At 42.9% G+C, this 20,557-nt stretch overlaps 2 protein-coding genes across 5 annotated transcripts in view; one reads left to right on the forward strand and one right to left on the reverse strand.

Annotated features, from left to right (window-relative positions):
- The window catches only part of NPAT (nuclear protein, coactivator of histone transcription), a 32,625-nt gene extending 23,131 nt beyond the window's left edge, over positions 1–9,494 (reverse strand). For both annotated transcript variants that reach the window (XM_077808867.1, XM_077808860.1), the window contains exons 1-5: positions 9,354–9,494; positions 5,162–5,280; positions 2,903–2,963; positions 1,339–1,411; positions 734–774 (exon numbers count right to left, since the gene is read on the reverse strand). In XM_077808867.1, the coding sequence (XP_077664993.1) occupies positions 734–774; positions 1,339–1,411; positions 2,903–2,963; positions 5,162–5,280; positions 9,354–9,390 (331 nt within the window). In that variant the 5' untranslated portion in view covers positions 9,391–9,494. The remainder of the gene's footprint in view (positions 1–733; positions 775–1,338; positions 1,412–2,902; positions 2,964–5,161; positions 5,281–9,353) is intronic.
- A 63-nt stretch (positions 9,495–9,557) lies between these two features.
- ATM (ATM serine/threonine kinase) overlaps positions 9,558–20,557 on the forward strand; it is a 146,245-nt gene continuing 135,245 nt past the window's right edge. For all 3 annotated transcript variants that reach the window (XM_077808924.1, XM_077808908.1, XM_077808917.1), the window contains exon 1: positions 9,558–9,670. The gene's annotated coding sequence lies outside the window, so the exon portion shown is untranslated. The remainder of the gene's footprint in view (positions 9,671–20,557) is intronic.

The raw sequence follows: 20,557 nt of genomic DNA on the forward strand, positions 1-20,557 counted from the left end.
GTTAGTTTGAAACCAGTATATTTAAAGCAGTACAGCTAACTAGTATAGGCACAATTAAACCAGTATAAAGGTGCTTATATCAATGTCGTTTATTCCTGTAAGTTTATGGGCATTTTTATTGCGGCATAACTGCATCCACACTACGGGCTGTACCAATTTTACTGTATAAAACCCACATCTCTAACTGAAATAGTGAAACAGGTACGTACAATGTATGTAAACCAAGCCTGACAAACTTAAGCTGTAGGAGATTCCCAGAACAATAAACATTGTAATTGTGTCCAATACAGGCAATGGGATTGTGAGATTCAAGAGCAAACAATACCTGTATTTAACATTTGGTTTTCTCACGAAAGTTTCTGAGTAAAGACTTGTAAGGCATGGAATTTATTCTAGTGATTGTGAAAATAAAATAATTTTGCCGTTTAGAAGTTCATTTGGTAGATCTTCCAAAGAGGTGAATAATTCTAGACAAGCTATCTGTTCATATTGTTTTCCACTTTCTAGTGAGGCTAGACTGCAACTGGATTGGTCATGTTTTTAGTTCCCCTTTGAACCGTCAATTAAATAAGCTTAAGGGAGTAGAAAATTAAAATCTAGTTTTAGGAGTGAGTACAAAGATTATCAAAACCACAAGGTTGATATTCTTTTCAGGAGAGGTAGGTCTCAATCAAAATCAGTTCTGAACTTGAACCCCATTTATTACATCTACATGATTCAATTAGATACCTACTCCTTTGATTAGCAGAAAATCCTGCAGAATTCTGCATACTCCTACAAAATAAGATAAGCCAGTCAAAATAAGTAGAAAACACACCACAGACACCTAAACAGAAGAAGGATCATTCTATAGTTATGCATTTACTAGTTTATGCGCTAGTCACATACTGATTTGGCAATGTTTCTGGATGAGGCATGGATTTGTTAAAATGATTAACGTAGATTAAATTCTTTCAGTGAGATCTACTGTGAAATTAGGTTGAATTTTGGAACCAATAACCATGGCAACTATAGTACCACGTTATATGACACTAAGGCTATGTCTACATAGGCCAAGGAAACCACACTAGCACCTCCCTATCTGATTTCTCTGACTAGCATAAATGGAGCTTGAACAGTTTTGAGATTCCCACCCAACCACTTTACGGTCAAATGCAGATTCTTTCCCTGCCAATTCACAGAGAAAAATAAACATAAAAAATATCTTCATTACCCTTAGTCAATGTGTGTCAACAGTATGTTTGTAAAATGTGAAAATGAAGTAAAGGAAAGCAAGGAGGTAGATAGTCTCACTTTAAAGGAAAATCCTCTATTCTTGATTTCAACATTACAAATTACCTGATCTGAGAAAGAGTATAGTCTAACTTCTTCCACAAAGATGACATAATTACTGGAACTTCATTTGTGGTTTCTAAAAAAAAAAAAAAAAAAAAAATACATGAACACATTAACACATTCTTCAGAGAGCTAAAACAGGTAGCTAGAGAGAAGCTGTGTCAGAAACCTAGTGTAATATAGTCAAGAGGTAAACATTAAGTAAAATTTTCAGACATGCCTAAGCAACTTAGGAGCCTAAGTCTCACTATCAAAAGTGACTTAGGCATTACAAGTCTATAGTCTTAGTGCCTAAGCCACTTCTGAAAATTGGATTTATGCCCTTAAGTTGTTCAAGTATTTTTGAATTTTTCACTGTATATGTATGGCCTTTAACAGGAATCACTGCTCATTTTGGAAAAATGTACCCTATACATATAGCCTGTTACAGGAATCACTGCTCGTTTTGAGAAATCACTGAGGGAAGTTAATATGCTTGAAATTTGGGGAGCACACAATCTTTAAAAAACAACTGGACAGAAGGAAGAATCTCCAAGCAGCTAAGATTATAGAAAAGACTAAAAATCCAAATTAGATTTTTTGTGCATAGTAGGGCTGAGTTGGCAGTCCTGAGTACTTGGAGTTCCCAGTAACTTTAATGTAGATACTAAACAGCTCTGAGGATCAAGTCCACACCTTTTTTAATTCCATACTTCATTAAAATACCTTCTTCACACCCACTTTATTAGCTGAGTTTAAAGTCAGAGAAGCTTATGTCACCTTCCCCAGATTTAGACAGACCTCTTTATAATGTTCTTCAAGATGCCAAGTAAATGTTATTTTGCTACAATTATATTTGTGTCTTACAGCTAAAATTTTTATTAAACATAAATAAGTGAGGAAAATAACATTATACAAATATTCAAGACATGGCAGTTCTTTACATAGCGATCTAAGGTCATACACTTAACTACACTGTACGCCCTCCGACCCCAAGTCTCACAAAGCACCAGCAGAGCAAAGTCTGGTCACTTGCACAGAGGTCAACGGTAAACAAAACGAGGTGGAAGACAGACTTTCATTAGTTGCTTTTTTTTAAAAAAACAGTTGCACTTTTCTCTCTCTTATCCACACAAAATGTTAATAATTAATTTTGAACTTTTCAAATAAGGTTAAGGAAATCAAGACAGGGAAGCCAAATTTTACACATGCACTGCAAGTCTCCTCTGGTTATTTTTCTATATACAAACAGTACAACTCTATAATCATGAACCTACATTTACTTTATGCCTCAGATACACTTCTGTCCATTGCTATATTAAAAAGTCTGTTCAAATTTTCAGTGAGAAAGCATGCACACAATTACTAGCTATGATAGCAGACATCTTCTTTTAAAACTCTGATCAAATTAACGATTATTTGTGTTGTGATAGAACCTAAAGGTCCCAACCTAGACTGGGGCTTGTGCTAGGTACGGAGAGAGAGAGAGAGAGAGAGAGACACTGTCTCTACTCCAAAAAGTTTACAACCTAAATAGATAAATGAAAATGAAGTGCTATACAGCAAATGTCTGACCCTCAGTGCTTACCTTTTGTTTTCATGGCTACATACTCATTAAGAATGGTTGTCAAGTTTTTTCCAAACAAAGACTGAAAGGAAAAAAAAAAAGATCAGTGTTAGATTAAAGAATCTTCAGCAGCAACCTATACGTTACCTCTTCTATTACATTACTCAAACTGTGAAAAAGACTGAGTCCTAACGCATTCAGTTCTTGTAGTTTTTTAGGATCTATGCCAGGGGTTCTCAAGCTCGGGGTTGGGACCCCTCAAGAGGTCGCAAGGTCATTAGATGGGGGGTCACGAGCTGTCAACCTCCACCCCAACCCCGCTCTGCCTCCAGCATTTATAATGGTGTTAAATATATAAAAAAGTGGTTTTAATTTATAAGGGGGGGTTGAGCTCAGAGGCTTGCTATGTGAAAGGGTTCACCAGTAAAAAAGTTTGAGAACCACTGATCTACACCATGTAGACGCAGACACAAATAGATGTAGATTACCCTGCTGACGCTGCTCTCTTGAGGATGCAAAAAGTGCAATTCGGGGACAAAATGCATTCCTCAACAATAATAGAAACTTTTAAGCGTACAGCCTTCTGCAGAGTAGCCATTCCAGGATATATCAGCCAAGAATACGTTAACTTGCTTTAATTCGCTCTTGTTATTAGGGGATAATAGAGTTAGAGGCAGGAGAAAGTTAGGCAGTGTCATTTTTGGTTGTTAGGGAATAGCTGCAAAGTGCATGCAAGTGAAGGCCATCAGCCTGAGCAGTACAACATGTTGATAAGAGAACAGACACCTCAGGAGAGTTGCTGCCAAAAGTGAGAGTTTTTAATAATTTTACAGCAAACCATCTGCACCTGTCCCATTACACCATGATTTCAGGTGACACACAGAGAATTAGGATTTTCAAATTACCACTATCCTTAGTTTCAGTTTCTTGTCTTGTTTGATATTGGTAATCACCTATAGTCCTCTGATACTCGTTAAAAGCTCTCTTGAATTATAAAGCATGTGAATTCTAATGAGATTTTGGTCCTATGGAATTTCCTAACATCACTTGCATTTAGAAACAGGAAAAAAAAATATTGCCAAGAAAAGGAAAATAGTCTATATATTTTCCATATTAAAAGTTATAAAATAAAAGAATATGTCATTATAATTTACTTTAATAGCCCACATAATCTCTTTCTCTCCCTTTTGTTTATCTATCTAATTCTTACTGGTCGCAGCTGAATTCAGAACTGAAATTCAGACAGCCCAGTAGGCTACTAGCAACATGACTGATTAAACGCTTATAACTAGGTAAACCATTTTAAGTCCTTTTTTTGAGTTGGTGAGTCAGAAACGTGGATCTCACAAGGGAGAGATTTCCACCAACCTCGAATATTGCAGGCCAAGGATTCATAGTTATCAAATGGTGTATTAGAAAAATAGAATGAAAGCTGTGAGTCGGTGCAAATATGAATATCAAAGTTGCACATACAATAATCAAAGCCATGCCATTTGGAATGCTAGTCAAAACCTCATTTCGAGTGCATTAGAAAAGGCAGCCACTGAAGTGAGAGAGTTAACATAGTTATGTTTACATGCATAGTTAATAAACAAATCATGAGTGACAAGATTATAAACAAATTACATCTCAGTTGGAATAGATGAGGGTACTAAGTGAGGAAGCCATTACAGTTGTCAAACTGGGAAAGAATCAATGCATTCACCAGACTTCCAGTTGTGCTAGTAAGCATGCACAAATTTGAGATCTTTAAGTGAAACTGATTTATCTAATTCAAGTTAATATTTAGGTGGAACAGACTGTAATTAAATGTTACATCTACAGGATACAAAGATTGTCATACTCATAATAAAGTACTCTTACTTTAAATAACTGTAGCAGCCCTGTAATCAATGTAGCTTCTTGCAATACTTTACCAAAAGTAACTCCTTGCTCACAGCTACAAAACAGATTGAATTAAACACTTTCAATACCATCTGCATATTTTACTCTTGGATTTGTAAAGTTTTTAGATATCTACCCTTCAGTATTATTAGCAATGTAGGATAGAGGCAGCTGGGCACATACAGTGCTTTATGTGATGCCAAAAAGAGAGAGAGAGGTTACTATTTCAAACTATTCAAAGATTTCAAACAGCCTCTGAGTGGTAGATGCTGTGTAGTTTACTCACATTCTAAAAGTGCAGAAGTCTGTGTGGATGGAAAAATAAATTATTTAGGAGAGATTTTCAGACTATACCACAGTGTAACTTTATCTTGTGTGCTGTAAAGATGAACTCACCAGTAAACAGGCTGGAACAAATCCTTCCTCTGTATAGTGCTCAGCATATTCCTTTAAATCTGAGCTTTCCAATATAAATTCACGGCAGGTGGCTAAAAGCTTCTCCTGTTGTAAATACCCTGTAACAGACAAGACAGAAAGTTTTGCAGTTTTGTTACTTGCTTCTCCATGCTACACGTGGTAGATGTCAAAGTTCCGATACAACTATACATATTAATTAAGAATGCTCATATCGCAACTATCTATGGACTCAATTGACAAAAATTAAAGAAAACAAGTTATATTTTGAAAGAATAGCTCCTTTTCCATACATTTCTCTAATTGTCAAAAAAAAAAAAAAAGACTGCACATAACATTGCTGATGCTGTGCTACATAAATCCAAACAAAGCTACTTTCAAGACTAAAACTATTAGTACCACCTAAAGAACTATTACTGTTTACTTAGAAACAGAGCTGTGCATATCTCTCGATAGACAAAAAAAATACAATTCTTGCCAGAAAAGACTGACAATCTGAGCAATATATAATCGAGCCCTGCAAATCTGCAGATATCCACGGACCATGTTTGCAGATTGTGGATGGATGCGGATCCAAATTTTATATCTAGATGCCTGCATATCTGCAGATATCTGCTTTTATATCCACGGCTTTGTACATGAGCCAAAAATTCCAGTTTTAAATGAAATGGAACTCTACAGTATATTTTTATAAAATGCACTGCCATACAACAATCAAGATTCGGTGTGCATATATAACAGTTCCAAAACAGAAAAAACATGAGCAACGTTAAAACATATTCAATTTCTTCAAAAAGATTAACATTACTAGCAGATGGCATAATTGGAAAAGTAATATAATTCCATGCTGTAAACTTCATATTCAGTAGACATACCAACAATCTCTTGTGCACCTCTGCACCTCAGATCCCATTTTAGTTACTTTAATGTGAAATAGACAGAAATTCCTACCCCAAAAATATTTCCAACCTTTAGGAAATGTGTATAATTATTTAACTTCCATTTTAGTGCTGAAATTCCTTCAGGCACTAAAAGGAGTAATTTGTATATAGGATCCAGAACACAGAATCATGATAGTATGTCATTATGCCTATTCCATGCCGAGTATACTTGCCCCTGTGCTACACTGGATGGTGCTTTAGCAACTCTATTTTAAATGTCTCTGATGGGATTCCAGTCCCAAACATCTACCTCTAATTAGTCTCTTATAAAATACCATTCCTAGAACTGACAAAAAGATCAGATCAAATCAAAGCCTTCTTCTCTTTCTGGTCCACATCAGTATTCAACACATGATGCATGAAATAAAAATTAAAAACCCCACAATTCACTGAAGCTAGTTCTTGCAATGCTATACATCATGGAAATATTTGTACTTGGTCCTTAAGATGAATAGTTAACATCATGAAGAGTTGTGTAACACTACTGGCACAGCCTATAATTCTGTACCCATGTTTTGATGTCAAAATTATTCAGATATTTTTTAAAAATCCAGCCACACCATTACTCTCTCTCTGACTTCCTGAAACACATGGTACGTTTTCACTGCATTTTAAAATGCATAAGAGGGAGTTTCAGAGCCCTGGTCTGTCTACAGACTCAGGCTTGTGGCACTGCACTAAAAACAGATCTGTAGACATTCAGACTTGGGCTGGAGGTTGGGCTCTGAATCCTGGGCAAGGGGGTGGGTTTCAAAGCCTGAGCTGAACTGCAGCGTGAGCCCACGTATGTAGACCCAAGCTCTGAGCCTCAGTGCCACAGGTTTTAAAATGCAACATAAGCATTCCCATAGCTGCATAGGATGACTATATGCTTACAGTAATACACACACAGAGAGCTATGTTCAAAGAACATTAAAGTTGCAAAATCAAACACTCAAAAGTTATGAATTACCAGGATTAAGGTTGCCCTTGCCTAATTGCATACATGTATTATGATAACAACAAGGAGTCCAGTGGCACTTTAAAGACTAACAGATTTATTTGGGCATAAGCTTTTGTGGGTAAAAAACCCACTTCTTCAGATAAATGGAGAGAAAATTACAGATACAGGTATAAATATATATTGGCACATGACGAGAAGGGAGCTACCTTACAAGTGGAGAACCAATGTTGAAGGCCAATTTAGTCAGGGTGGATGTTGTCCACTCCCAATAATTGATGAAGAGGTGTCAATACCAAGACAGGGAAAATTGATTTGTAGTTAGCCAGACACTCCCAGTCCCTATTCAAGCCCAAATGGATGGTGTTAAGTTTGGAAATGAATTGTAGTTCTGCAGTTTCTCTCTGAAGTCTGTTTTTGAAGTTTTTTTGTTGAAGGATGGCTACTTTTAAATCTGTTATTGAGTGTCCAGGGAGACTGAAGTGTTCTCCTACTGGCTTTTGTATGTTACCATTCCTGATGTCTGATTTGTGTCCATTTATCCTTTTATGTAGGGACTGTCCGGTTTGGCCAATGTACAAGGCACATGATGACATCTATCACGTTAGTAGATGCGCAGGTGAATGAGCCTCTGATGGTGTGGCTGGGTCCTATGATGGTGTCGCTAGATGGTGTTATGATACAACCTCTAATTAAAACATCATATACTATTTTTTCTACAGGTCACCTGCCTTATTCAGCACACTGGATGAACAGTGCTCACCTAATAAGCAGCTAATATTTTGTTTTATCCTTGTGGTTCAATGTGTGGCTCCAGGCCTTATTTACTGCACATCACCAAACCCTGAATAGAAAATTATTTATGTCCCCATGGGCTTTTCTATGGTGAGTTCAACTTATTAATTTAGTTCCTTACAAACATTAATCAATTTATCTTCACAAAACCCAATTATGGCTTATAAATGATAATTTTAATAAGAATGGCAAAGAGCATGTCCTTGACAGCAGGACAATGTCTTTCCAAATTTCAAGACCCTTAGTCCAAATCATAGCGACACTAGATGCTCAGTGAAACTTTTCAGAGTAGCAGCCATGTTAGTCTGTATTCGCAAAAGGAAAAGGAGTACTTGTGGCACCTTAGAGACTAATTTCAGAGTAACAGCCGTGTTAGTCTGTATTCGCAAAAAGAAAAGGAGTACTTGTGGCACCTTAGAGACTAACCAATTTATTTGAGCATGAGCTTTCGTGAGCTACAGCTCACTGAGCTGTAGCTCACGAAAGCTCATGCTCAAATAAATTGGTTAGTCTCTAAGGTGCCACAAGTACTCCTTTTCTTCTTAGAGACTAACCAATTTATTTGAGCATAAGCTTTCGTGAGCTACAGCTCACTTCAAGTGAGCTGTAGCTCACAAAAGCTTATGCTCAAATAAATTGGTTAGTCTCTAAGGTGCCACAAGCACTCCTTTTCTTTCAATGAAACTTTGGCAGTCTAAATATTCTGGGTCACCCACATAATTCTTCTGGTAATCAGAAGTCTAATTAGACCTCATTCACTAGATTTCTTTTTGTAGAAAGATACAAGAAAACGTGACCTTTCTAAATTTGGATTACACTTTTTGCGATAGTACAGGCTCCCTCTCCCCATGTTAAGACACTGCCTGTTAATGTTGTTTCACGGGTCTCTTTGCATTTTGACAGGTCTTTTTGCATACCACGACTATGTTAAGACAGGGCTACAGACAGTAAAATATGTGTGACATAAACGTGTTCTCAGCTGGGGTGTTGCAACCAGATCCAGGGAAGGTCAGTGCTACTCTCTTTCTTTAGGGCGAGGTGGGAGGGGAGTCGCGAGTCTTTTTTCTGTTGTAACACGAGGGCACAGCAGGGAACAGCCACTGGCAGAGGCGCTCTGTATTTCTGCATTTTACACAGCCCTGACCACGCTGTCAGTGGCTAACACGCAACAACAGGGAAGCGGCACAAGCAACTGCCGTACGCGGCAGCCCTTGGCCCTAGGGGGCCCTCTCTTAACGCGACCCCAAAGGCACGGGGCGCAAGTCTGCTCCTGCCGCGGTCGGGCCACGCCTCCTGCACGCAGCCGGTTTGCGTCGGTTGCACGTCGAACAGCCCCGGTGCCTGTGAGGCCCCAACGCCAGGGAGCGACGGCTGCAGTCCGGCGCCCTCGCGGCTCTCGCCCCCGCCCCCGCGACAAGCGGTGGCTGCAGCCCCGGCCCCGCACGGCGGGCGCTGCCTGCGGAGCGGGAGACGTGACCCGCCCGGTCCCCGGACTCACCCAGCACCAGCCGGGCCACGTCGGACGGCAGCAGCATGGCCCCGCGCGGGGCTGGGGCACGGCGGCAGCGGCGGCCCCCGGAAGAGCAGCCAACCAGCCCCGCGACCTCCGACTGCCAAGGCGCGGAATCGGAAACTCGGAGCCGCCGTCCGCCCCGCCCAATTCCTTCCGCCGGAAGTGAGCAGGCTTCCGCTTCCGGGTTCGCGCCAGGCGAGGACGGGGGGTGGAGGCGCATGTGTATTCGCTTCGCTGAGACTGTTGCCCTGCGGCATCTCGCGTTCGCGGAGGCAGAGTGGGGACGGGGGACGCCGCGTGCGGTAACTGGCTTCGGGTGGCGGTTTCAGCCTCGCGGGGGGAGGAGTCGGGTGCTCCAAGCCTCGAGTCTGAGCTCAGATTCTGGGGCTGCCTCGGTCCCCGGGTCCTACCGGCAGCGCAGCCTGGGCTCTCCTGGCATCCACGGCCACCTCACACATCTGTCTCCCTGCCCCCCCTCCCCCCCCGGCCACCTCACACATCTGTCTCCCTGCCCCCCCCCGGCCACCTCACACATCTGTCTCCCTGCCCCCCCCGCTCCGCTCCCCTCCCCCCCGGCCACCTCACACATCTGTCTCCCTGCCCCCTCCCTCCGCTCCCCTTCCCCCCCCCGCTCCCCTTCCCCCCCCCCCGGCCACCTTATAATCTGTCTCCCTGCCCCCCCTCCCCCCGGGCCACCTCACACATCTGTCTCCCTGCCCCCCCCGGGCCACCTCACACATCTGTCTCCCTGCCCCCGCTCCCCCCCGGCCACCTCACACATCTGTCTCCCTGCCCCCTCCCTCCGCTCCCCTTCCCCCCCCCGGCCACCTTATAATCTGTCTCCCTGCCCCCTCCCCCCCGGCCACCTCATAATCTGTCTCCCTGCCCCCCCTCCCCCCGGGCCACCTCACACATCTGTCTCCCTGCCCCCCCCCCCCCCGCCCGCTTCCCCTCCGGCCGCCTCACAACCATCTTCCTGCCTCCCCAACCTACCGGTCGCCTCACAACTGTCTCCCTGCCCTTCCCTGCCCGCGGCAGGCTCACGGGCGTCTCTCTGCACTCTTCCTCTCCACACACACCCCCCGGCCGCCTCACGACCATCTCTCTTCCCCGCCCCCCACGACTGCCTCACGGCCATCTCCACTCCTGTTTATCTCACACATATCTCTCCCAGACCTAGGGTCTTTCCACCTCTATTTCCCTACCCCTGGCTGGCCCTCCACTCCTGGCCACCTCACATCTATCTCCCGGCCACCACCTCAGAACTGGGCCACTGCCCCAGCCACCTAGCATCCTCCTGTTCGTGCAGGACCTGGGAGGCCCCCGTACCCAGGCTCCTTCACATTTACCTACCCTCTCCCCCGCCTTCACATCCTCCCGCCTCTTTCCCAGACCTAGGGGCCTCCCTGCATCCCAGCTGCCTCAGATTCTCCTGCTTCCCACTTGGTCCTGTGGCCCTCCCTGGCTGTCTCACACCCTTTTTCTCTTAGCTGGTGGTGTTGCCCTTAGTTGTGTGGGTTTGGGTGTTATTTTCTCTCCCCTTTCAGTTCTGCCATGCAGTGCTTTGTGTACTTGAACACAGTGCCATGGAGACCCATGTTTGTCCTTCAGGATCATCTGTGTCATATATATGCAGTTCAAAATAAAATGTGTTTTCATAGAAGATTAGGATTGGAAGAGACCTCAGCAGGTCATCTAGTCCAATCGCCTGCTCAAAGCAGGATCAACACCAGCTAAATCTGGGCCTTAAAAACCTCTAAGGATGGAAGAGCCACCATCTTCCTAGGTAACCCATTCCAGTGCTTCACCACCCTCCTAGTGAAATAGTGTTTCCTAATATCCAACCTAAACCTCACCCTCTGCAACTTGAGACCACTGCTTCTTGTTTTGTCATCTGCCACCACTGAGAACAGCCGAGCTCCATCTTCTCTGGAACCTCCTTTCAGATAGTTGAATGCTGCTATCAAATCCCCCCTCACTCTTCTCTTCTGCAGTCAACAAGGCCAGTTCCCACAGCCTCTCCTCATAAGTCATGTGCCCCAGCCCTATAATAATTTTCGTTGCCCTCTGCTGGACTCTCTCCAATTTTTCCGCATCCTTTCTGTAGTGGGGGGCCCAAAACTGGACACAGTACTCCAGATGTGGCCTCACCAGTGCCAAATAGAAGGGAATAATCACTTCCCTCAATCTGCTGGCAATGCTCCTACTAATGCAGCCCAATATGCCATTAGCCTTCTTGGCAACAAGGGCACCCTGCTGATTTATATCCAGCTTCTGTAATCCCCAGGTCCTTTTCTGCAGATCTGCTGCTTAGCCAGTCGGTCCCCAGCCTGTAATGGTGCATGGGATTCTTCCGTCCTAAGTGCAGAAGTCTGCACTTGTCCTTGTTGAACCTCATCAGATTTCTTTTGCGCCAATGCTCCAATTTGTCTAGATCACTCTGGACCCTACCCCTACCCTCCAGCATATCTACCTCTCCCCCCAGCTTAGTGTCATCTACGAACTTGCTGAGGGTGCAATCCATCCCATCATCCAGATCATTAATAAAGATGTTGAACGAAACCGGCCCCAGGACCGACCCCTGGGGCACGCCGCTTGATACCAGCTGCCATCTAGACATCGAGCTGTTGATCACTACCCGTTCAGCCCGACAATCTAGCCAGTTTTCTATCCACCTTATAGTCCATTCATCCAATCCATACTTTTTTAACTTGCTGGCAAGAATACTGTGCTTTGCTAAAGTCCAGTTATATCACGTCCACTGCTTTCCCCATATCCACGGAGCCATTTATCTCATCATAGAAGGCAATCAGGTTAGTCAGGCATGACTTGCCCTTGGTGAATCCATGTTGACTGTTCCTGATCACCTTCCTCTCCTCCAGGTGCTTCAAAATGGTTTTCTTGAGGACCTGCTCCATGATTTTTCCAAGGACTGAGGTGAGGCTGATGGTCTGTAGTTCCCCGGGTTCTTCTTCTTCCAATTTTTAAAGATGGGCACTATATTTGCCTTTTTTCAATGGTCCAGGACCTCCCCCGATCGCCACAAGTTTTCATAGATAATGGCCAATGGTTCTGCAATCACATCAGCCAATTCCCTCAGCACCCTCGGATGCATTAGATCTGGATCCAGGGACTTGTGCATGCCCAGCTTTTCTAAATAGTCCTTAACCTGTTCTTTCATCACTGAGGGCTGCTCACCTCTTCCCCATACTGTGTTGCCCAGGACAGCAGTGTGGGAGCTGACCTTGTCTGTGAAGACCGAGGCAAAAAAAGCATTGAGTACTTCAGCTTTTTCCACATCATCTGTCACTAGGTTGCCTTCCCTATTCCTTAAGGGTCCCACACTTTCCCTGACCTTTTTCTTGTTGCTAACATACCTGTAGAAACCCTTCTTGTTACCCTTCACATCCCTTGCTAGCTGCAACTCCAGTTGTGTTTTCGCCTTCCTGATTACGTCACTGCGTGCTCGAGCAATATCTTTATACTCCTCTCTAACCATTAATCCTGCAGGGTCAAGCTGGGATCTGAGAATTAAGCTGGGTTTTTTCCCTCTCATGAGCATGGTCTCTAATAAAGCTTCTGCAGGTCAAACTAGACTCCCAGTTACACTGATGTAAATCCTTCCTTTCAGGGAGGTTACACAGGTAAAACTGAGGACAGATTTGCCCCTGCACTCGGAATTTAATTCTGTTCATGCACAGAACCACAACAGAATCGAGCTCATTCTGCTGTAGTTGGGCTGGTATGGAGGTTGAGAGGTTAGTAAGTAAAAAGCGCTAAAAACCTATATTTCTCACCAGGGGAAGCAGAATGCTCTCTGAATACAAAACAAGGAGCAGATTTGATACATGTTCACTAGCCCCCCACCACCACAGCATATGAACACTGCCAAAGTATTTAAAATAAAATAAAAAAATGTTTCTGGCTCTCTTTCTTCTTGGCCTATAGGACAAAGAGGCTGATTTGTTTATTAGGTTTTCTAATGTATAGCGTACATATAAAAACTTTATTGTGGGACTGCTATCTTGAAGAAATTAGTTTTGCATCTTTATGGCACATAAGCACATCTTCCATGCAAATCTAGGGTACCCACTTTCACACACCAAAGACTACATTTCACACACCAAAGACTACACACCAAAGACTGCCAAATGCTTGATGATAACACCTATAAATGTACATAGCCATTGCATTCCTTGTTTTTCTAGTCTCCTTGATAGATAGAAATAGCTTATTGCTAGGGTCCTATCAAATTCATGGTCCATTTTGGTCAATGTCATGGTCATAGGATTTTAAATATCCTACATTTCATGATTTCAACTATTTAAATCTGAAATTTCACAGTGTTGTATTTGTAGGGGTCCTGACCGAAAAAGGAGTTGTGGGGGGGAGGGTTGCAATACTGCTGCCCTTACTTCTGCTCTGCTGCTGGTGGCGGTACTGCCTTCAGAGCTGGGCAGCTAGAAAGGAGCAGCTGCTGGCCGGGTGCAGAGCTCTGAAGGCAGAGCTTCTTCCAGCAGCAGCACAGAAGTAAGGATGGTATGGTATTGCCACCCCTATTACTTCTGCGCTCTTGCCTGCAGAACTGGGCCCTCAGTTAGCCACCATCGCTCTCCGGCCGCCCAGACCTGAAGGCAGCAGTGCAGAAGTAAGGGTGGCATGGCATAGTATTGCCATCCTCACTTCTGCACTGCTGCGGTGGGGCACTGCCTTCATAGCTGGGTGTCCAGCCAACAGCTGCTGCTCTCTGGCTGCCCAGCTCTGAAGACAGCAACGCAGAAGTAAGGGTGGCATGGGTATGGTATTACCACTCTTACTTCTGCGCTGCTGCTGCTGGCGGGGTGCTGCCTTCAGCACTGGACACCTGGCCAACAGCCGCTGCTCTCCAGCCTCCCAGCTCAGAAGGCAGTGCAGAAGTGAGGATGGCAATACTGCGACCCCCCCTAAAATAACCTTGTGACCTCTCCCCCGCAACTCCCTTTTGGATCAGGACGCCCAATTTGAGAAACACTAGTATCCCCCTGTGAAATCTGTATAGTGCAGAGTAAAAGCACACAAATGACCAGATTTCATGGAGGGAGACGAGATTTCACGGTCCATGACATGTTTTTCATGGCCGTGAATTTGGTAGGGCCCTATTTATTGCTCAAGTTCACTGGCAACAGGAATCTAGGGTGGTGCAACTTTATTTGTAGCCTCAAGTTACAGGAAAAGGTCAGTCAAAGGTTGAATTTTAGGACTCTGTTTTAGCCTGCATACACCTCTGTTCTAATGTATTCTTTATTTTGAGTCTTGTTTAAGTCAATGTGAGAAAAGTATTACTGATCAATCTGATACTAGGCAGCATCTGGTTTTACAAGTTCTACATTCTTTTAGACTCGTGCTTTTTTTTTTTTTAAAGTAGCGTACAAATGTTAAACATGAAACATCTCAAAGGATAAAATGTAAGTTTTGTTTATCAAATCAAAACAATTGCAAAGTGAGAAGGTGTTTGAAAGAATATTTGTCAGGTCTTGCTTTATCTGAACAAACTGTTTTTCTGTTCCTGCTAGGATTAAGTGGTGTGTTAGTTTCTTTCTAGTAATTCTTAATTTCTGTTTATTACATATTGAACGTAGTAATGAGCTTAACATAATGCTAAATAGGAGGCAAAGTATTTAAATGCCAGGAAATTCCAAGTGACACGATGATTTCTAAATTCTTTTTTTTTCCTAAATCTAAATTTCTAAATCTTTTTAAAAACAGGTCTTTCTTAAACCTAAGACCAATGAAAACATGTTCATGGTTTTTAAAAAAACATTCCAATAGTAAAAATTGCCTTCAAACAAATATTCCCTGCAGTAACCTAAAGGTTGCTTCATTAAGAACTTCAAACAAATTGACAATAAATAAAAGTGAAATTGATTAAAGACTAAATGCATTTTCATTGCCTAGATTCAGGAGATTAAAAGTAAACAAACAGCATAAATAGTGAAACATAACTTGGATTTTCATAGTTGTTTCAGTTTCAATAATCTGTGATATTGTGATATTCATATTAGTAACAAGAAGTTTGTTTACAAATCACTTAAATTGACAGTGTCTTTTCAAAGTTTTTCTACTGCAATGTTATGGCTACTATATTGCACTTCCTGTATATATTACAATAAGTATTAGGAACATAGGAATTGCCATAGTGGACTAGGCCAGCAGTCCATGTAGTCCAGTATTATGTCTCTGAACAGTGATCATTCAGAGAAGAGTGCAAGAAACTCTGTGGTGGACAATTATGGAATAACATGGCCATATGAGGAGTAGAGTTGAGAAAATAATTGATTTTTGTTGCTAGCTCACATCATTTAGTGGTTGGTTTATGCTCAGAAGCATGAGGGTTATATTGTTTTTTAAAACCTATGTAATATAACTGGACTTTTGCATTATCCATATAAATTTCTAATCTGTAAGAGGTCGTAGCTTGAACATATTGAGGGAAAGCTTGGAGAAAAGAGTTTTTGCATTTCATTCTGAAAGTGGTTGGTTCTGTGATAATTCCTGAGGGAGTGAGTTCCATAATTTAATGTGACTTTTGGAAGTTCTGCCTCCTCCACTGGTTGAAGATTTCATTATTATAGTACAATATAGCTATCATGGCAGTTCATGATCATAGTTGGAGAGACAGAGGCTATGTCTTGGGAAGCTAGAGCCAACAGTATGGAGGGCTTTGAATATCAGGACAGAGACCATGAATTGGATGCTGTATTTATCAGGAGCCAGTGCAGAGTGGAACACTAAGGTGATGTGTTCATCAGTGACTCATGTTACCTAGTAGGAAGCTGCTGAATGGCCTGGTTAAATTGTCAGAATCCAACAAAATGTGTTTTAATACACCCATACGTAAGGTTCTACATCTGGGGAAAAGGAATGCAAATTATTTCTACAGGATTGGAGAAGCTTTTGGAAAGCAGTGACTCAGAGAAGGTCATAGGTGTCATCGTGAATAATTGCCTCAACATGCTAACATTTTTATGGCTGACTTAGAACAACGCTTCTTCAGCTCTCGTCCCGTAATGCCCCTACTCTACTTGCGCTACACTGATGACATCTTCTTCATCTGAACCCAGGGAAAAGGAGCCCTTGAGGAATTCCACCATGATTTCAACAATTTCCATCCCACCATCAACCTCAGCCTGGACCAGTCCACACAAGAGATCCACTTACTGGACACTATGGTGCTAATAAGCGATGGTCACATAAACACCATCCTATCCCGGAAACATACTGACCGGTATCCCTACCTGCATGCCTCCAGCTTTCATCTAGACCACATCACACGATCCATTGTCTACAGCCAAGCTCTACGATACAACCGCATTTGCTCCAACCCCTCAGACAGAGACAGACACCTACAAGATCTCTATCAAGCGTTCTTACAACTACAATACCCACCTGCTGAAGTGAAGAAACAGATTGACAGAGCCAGAAGAGTACCCACAAGTCACCTACTACAGGACAGGCCCAACAAAGAAAATAACAGAATGCCACTAGCCATCATCTTCAGCCCCCAACTAAAACCTCTCCAACGCACCATCAAGGATCTACAACCTTTCCTGAAGGACGACCCATCACTCTCGCAGACCTTGGGAGACAGGCCGGTCTTTGCTTACAGACAACCCTCCAACCTGAAGCAAATACTCACCAGCAACCACACATCACACAACAGAACCACTAACCCAGGAACCTGTCCTTGCAACAAAGCCCTTTGCCAACTGTGTCCACATATCTATTCAGAGGACACCATCATAGGGCCTAATCACATCAGCCACACTATCAGAGGCTCGTTCACCTGCACATCTACCAATGTGATATATGACATCATGTGCCAGCAATGCCCCTCTGCCATGTACATTGGTGAAACTGGACAGTCTCTACGTAAAAGAATAAATGGACACAAATCAGACGTCAAGAATTATAACATTCAAAAACCAGTCAGAGAACACTTCAGTTTCTTTGGTCACTCGATTACAGACCTAAAAGTGGCAATTCTTCAACAAAAAAACTTCAAAAACAGACTCCAACGAGAGACTGCTGAATTGGAATTAATTTGCAAACTGGATACAATTAATTTAGGCTTGAATAAAGACTGGGAGTGGATGGGTCATTACACAAAGTAAAACTATTTCCCCATGTTTATTTCCCTTTCCCTCCCACCCCCGCTGTTCCTCAGACGTTCTTGTCAACTGCTGCAAATGGCCCTCCTTGATTATCACTACAAAAGGTTTTTTCCGCCCCCACTCTCCTGCTGGTAATAGCTCACCTTAAGTGATCACTCTCGTTACAGTGTGTATGGTAACACCCGTTGTTTCATGTTCTCTATGTATATAAATCTCCCCACTGTATTTTCCACTGAATGCATCTGATGTAGTGAGCTGTAGCTCACCAGTTAGTCTCTAAGGTGCCACAAGTACTCCTTTTCTTTTTGCCTCAACATGAGCTTTCTGTTTAATGCTCTGGCAAAAAGAATGAATGCAATCCTTGGATGTATAAAAAGTGGACTATTAAGTAGACATAAGGAAGTGTTCTTGCCTCTGTACTTAGCATTGCTAAGATCACTACTATTATATTGTCTAGTTTTGGTGTCCACACTTCAAGAAGGATGTGGAAATATGGGCCAAAGAAGGCCCTAAACATGATCCAGGGACTGGGAAAGAAGTCTGATGGTTTGAGGTGCAAGGCACTCAACTTCAGAGCTGAGCATTTTTTTGTTGTTGAATATTTAGTTGGTTGAAAAATGCATTTGTGAGAGGCACCAAAACTTTGTGAATTTGGGTCAAATTCAGCAAATTTTTTTGCCCCCAAAAACCTCGATTTTTTTTCAGAAACGTCAAAACAAAATGTTTCGGCATTTTCTAAACTACCCATTTCAGTATTTTTTTTAAAATATCAACATTTTCAAAACATTTCGTTTGACCCAACCAAAATTTTTCTACTTTTGTATTTTGCAAGAAAAACATAATTCAGTTTCAGTTTGAAATTAATACGTGGCTCATGAAGACCAGGTCAGTGTTAATAGGATGGAGCCAATATTCTGGCTAGTCACAGAGGGAGGTGGTCATTTTTTCCTGCCATGGCTGCTTTGGCATCCTATGGTACTGAGTCCAAAAGGACCCTGAGGCTGCAAATTTAACAGTCTGAAGGTAAAAACAACAAGGGCTTCTTGTGGCACCTTAGAGACTAACCAATTTATTTGGGCATAAGCTTTTGTGGGCTAGAACCCACTTCATCAGATGCATGGAGTGGAAAATACAATAAATGTATTGTATAAATACACAGCACATGAAAAGATGGGAGTTGCCTTACCAAGTGTGAGGTCAGTCTAATGAAACAATTCAATTAACAGTAGGATACCAAGGGAGGAAAAATCACTTTTGTAGTGATAATGAGAGTGACCCATTTCAAACAGTTGACAAGAAGGTGTGAGTAACAGTGGGGGAAATTAGGTTTAGGTTTTGTAATGACCCAACCACTCCCAGTCTTTATTCAGGCCAAATTTGGTGGTGTCCAGTTTGCAAATTTATTCCAGTTCTGCAGTTTCACATTGGAGTCTGTTTTTGAAGTTTTTTTGTTGAAGAATTGCAACTCTTAGCTCTGTTATTGAGTGACCAGGGAGATTGAAGTGTTCTACTGGTTTTTGAATGTTATAATTCCTGACGTCAGATTTGTGTCCATTTATTCTTTTGCGTGCAGACTGTCCAGTTTGGCAATGTACATGGCAGAGGGGCATTGCTGGCACATGATGTCATATATCACATTGGTAGATGTGCAGGTGAACGAGCCCCAAATGGTGTGGCTGATGTGGTTAGGTCCTACGATGGTGATGTGGACAGAGTTGGCACCGGGGTTTGTTGCAGGTTTTGGTTCCTGGGTTGGTGTTTTGTTGTGTGGTGTGTAGTTGCTGGTGAGTATTTGCTTCAGGTTGGGGGGCTGTCTGTAAGCGAGGACTGGCCTGTCTCCCAAGGTCTGTGAGAGTGAGGGATCATCCTTCAGGATAGGTTGTAGATCCTTGATGATGCACTGGAGAGGTTTTAGTTGGGGGCTGTAGGTAACGGCTAGTGGCGTTCTGTTACTTTCTTTGTTGGGCCTGTCTTGTAGTAGGTGACTTGTGGGTACCCTTCTGGCTCTGTCAATCTGTTCACTTCACCAGGTGGGTATTGTAGTTTTAAGGACGCTTGATAGAGATCCTGTAGGTGTTTGTCTCTGAGGGATCGGAGCAAATGTGGTTGTATCTTAGAGCTTGGCTGTAGACAATGGATCATGTGCTGTGGTCTGGATGAAAGCTGGAGGCATGTAGGTAAGTATAGCTGTCAGTAGGTTTCCGGGATAGGATGGTGTTTATGTGACCATCGCTTATTAGCACTGTAGTGTCTAGGAAGTGGACCTCTTGTGTGGACTGGTCCAGGCTGAGGTTGATGGTGGGATGGAAATTGCTGAAATCATGGTGGAATTCCTCAAGGGCCTCCTTCCCATGGGTCCAGATGATGAAGATGTCATCAGTGTAGCGCAAGTAAAGTAGAGGAGTTAGGGGACGAGAGCTGAGGAAGCTTTGTTCTAAGTCAGCCATAAAAATGTTGGCATACTGTGGGGCCATGCGGGTGCCCACAGCAGTGCCACTGACTTGAAGATATAAATTGTCCCCAAATTGAAATAGTTGTGGGTGAGGACAAAGTCAGAAAGTTTAGCCACCAGGTTTGCCATGATAGTATTGGGGATGCTATTCCAGACAGCTTATAGTCCATCTTTGTGTGGAATGTTGGTGTAGAGGGCTTCTACATCCAGAGTGGCCAGGAGGATGTTTTCTGGAAGATCATCGATGGATTGTAGTTTCCCCAGGAAGTCAGTGGTGTCTTGAAAATAGCTGGGAGTGCTGGTAGCGTAGGGCCTGAGGAGAGCATCTACATAGCCAGATAATCCTGCTGTCAGGGTGCCAATGCCCAAGATGATGAGGCATCCAGGATTCCTAGGTTTATCAATTTTGGGTAGCAGATAGAATACCCCTGGTTGGTGCTCTAGGGGTGTGTCAGTGTAGATTTGTTCCTTTGCTTCTCCAGGGAGTTCCTTGAGCAGATGGTGTAGTTTCTTTTGGTAATCCTCAGTGGAATCAGAGGGTAATGGCCTGTAGAATGTGGTATCAGAGAGTTGACTAGCAGCCTCTC

Source organism: Eretmochelys imbricata, chromosome 1, assembly GCF_965152235.1.
Source record: "Eretmochelys imbricata isolate rEreImb1 chromosome 1, rEreImb1.hap1, whole genome shotgun sequence".
Lineage (NCBI taxonomy): Eukaryota > Metazoa > Chordata > Testudines > Cheloniidae > Eretmochelys > Eretmochelys imbricata.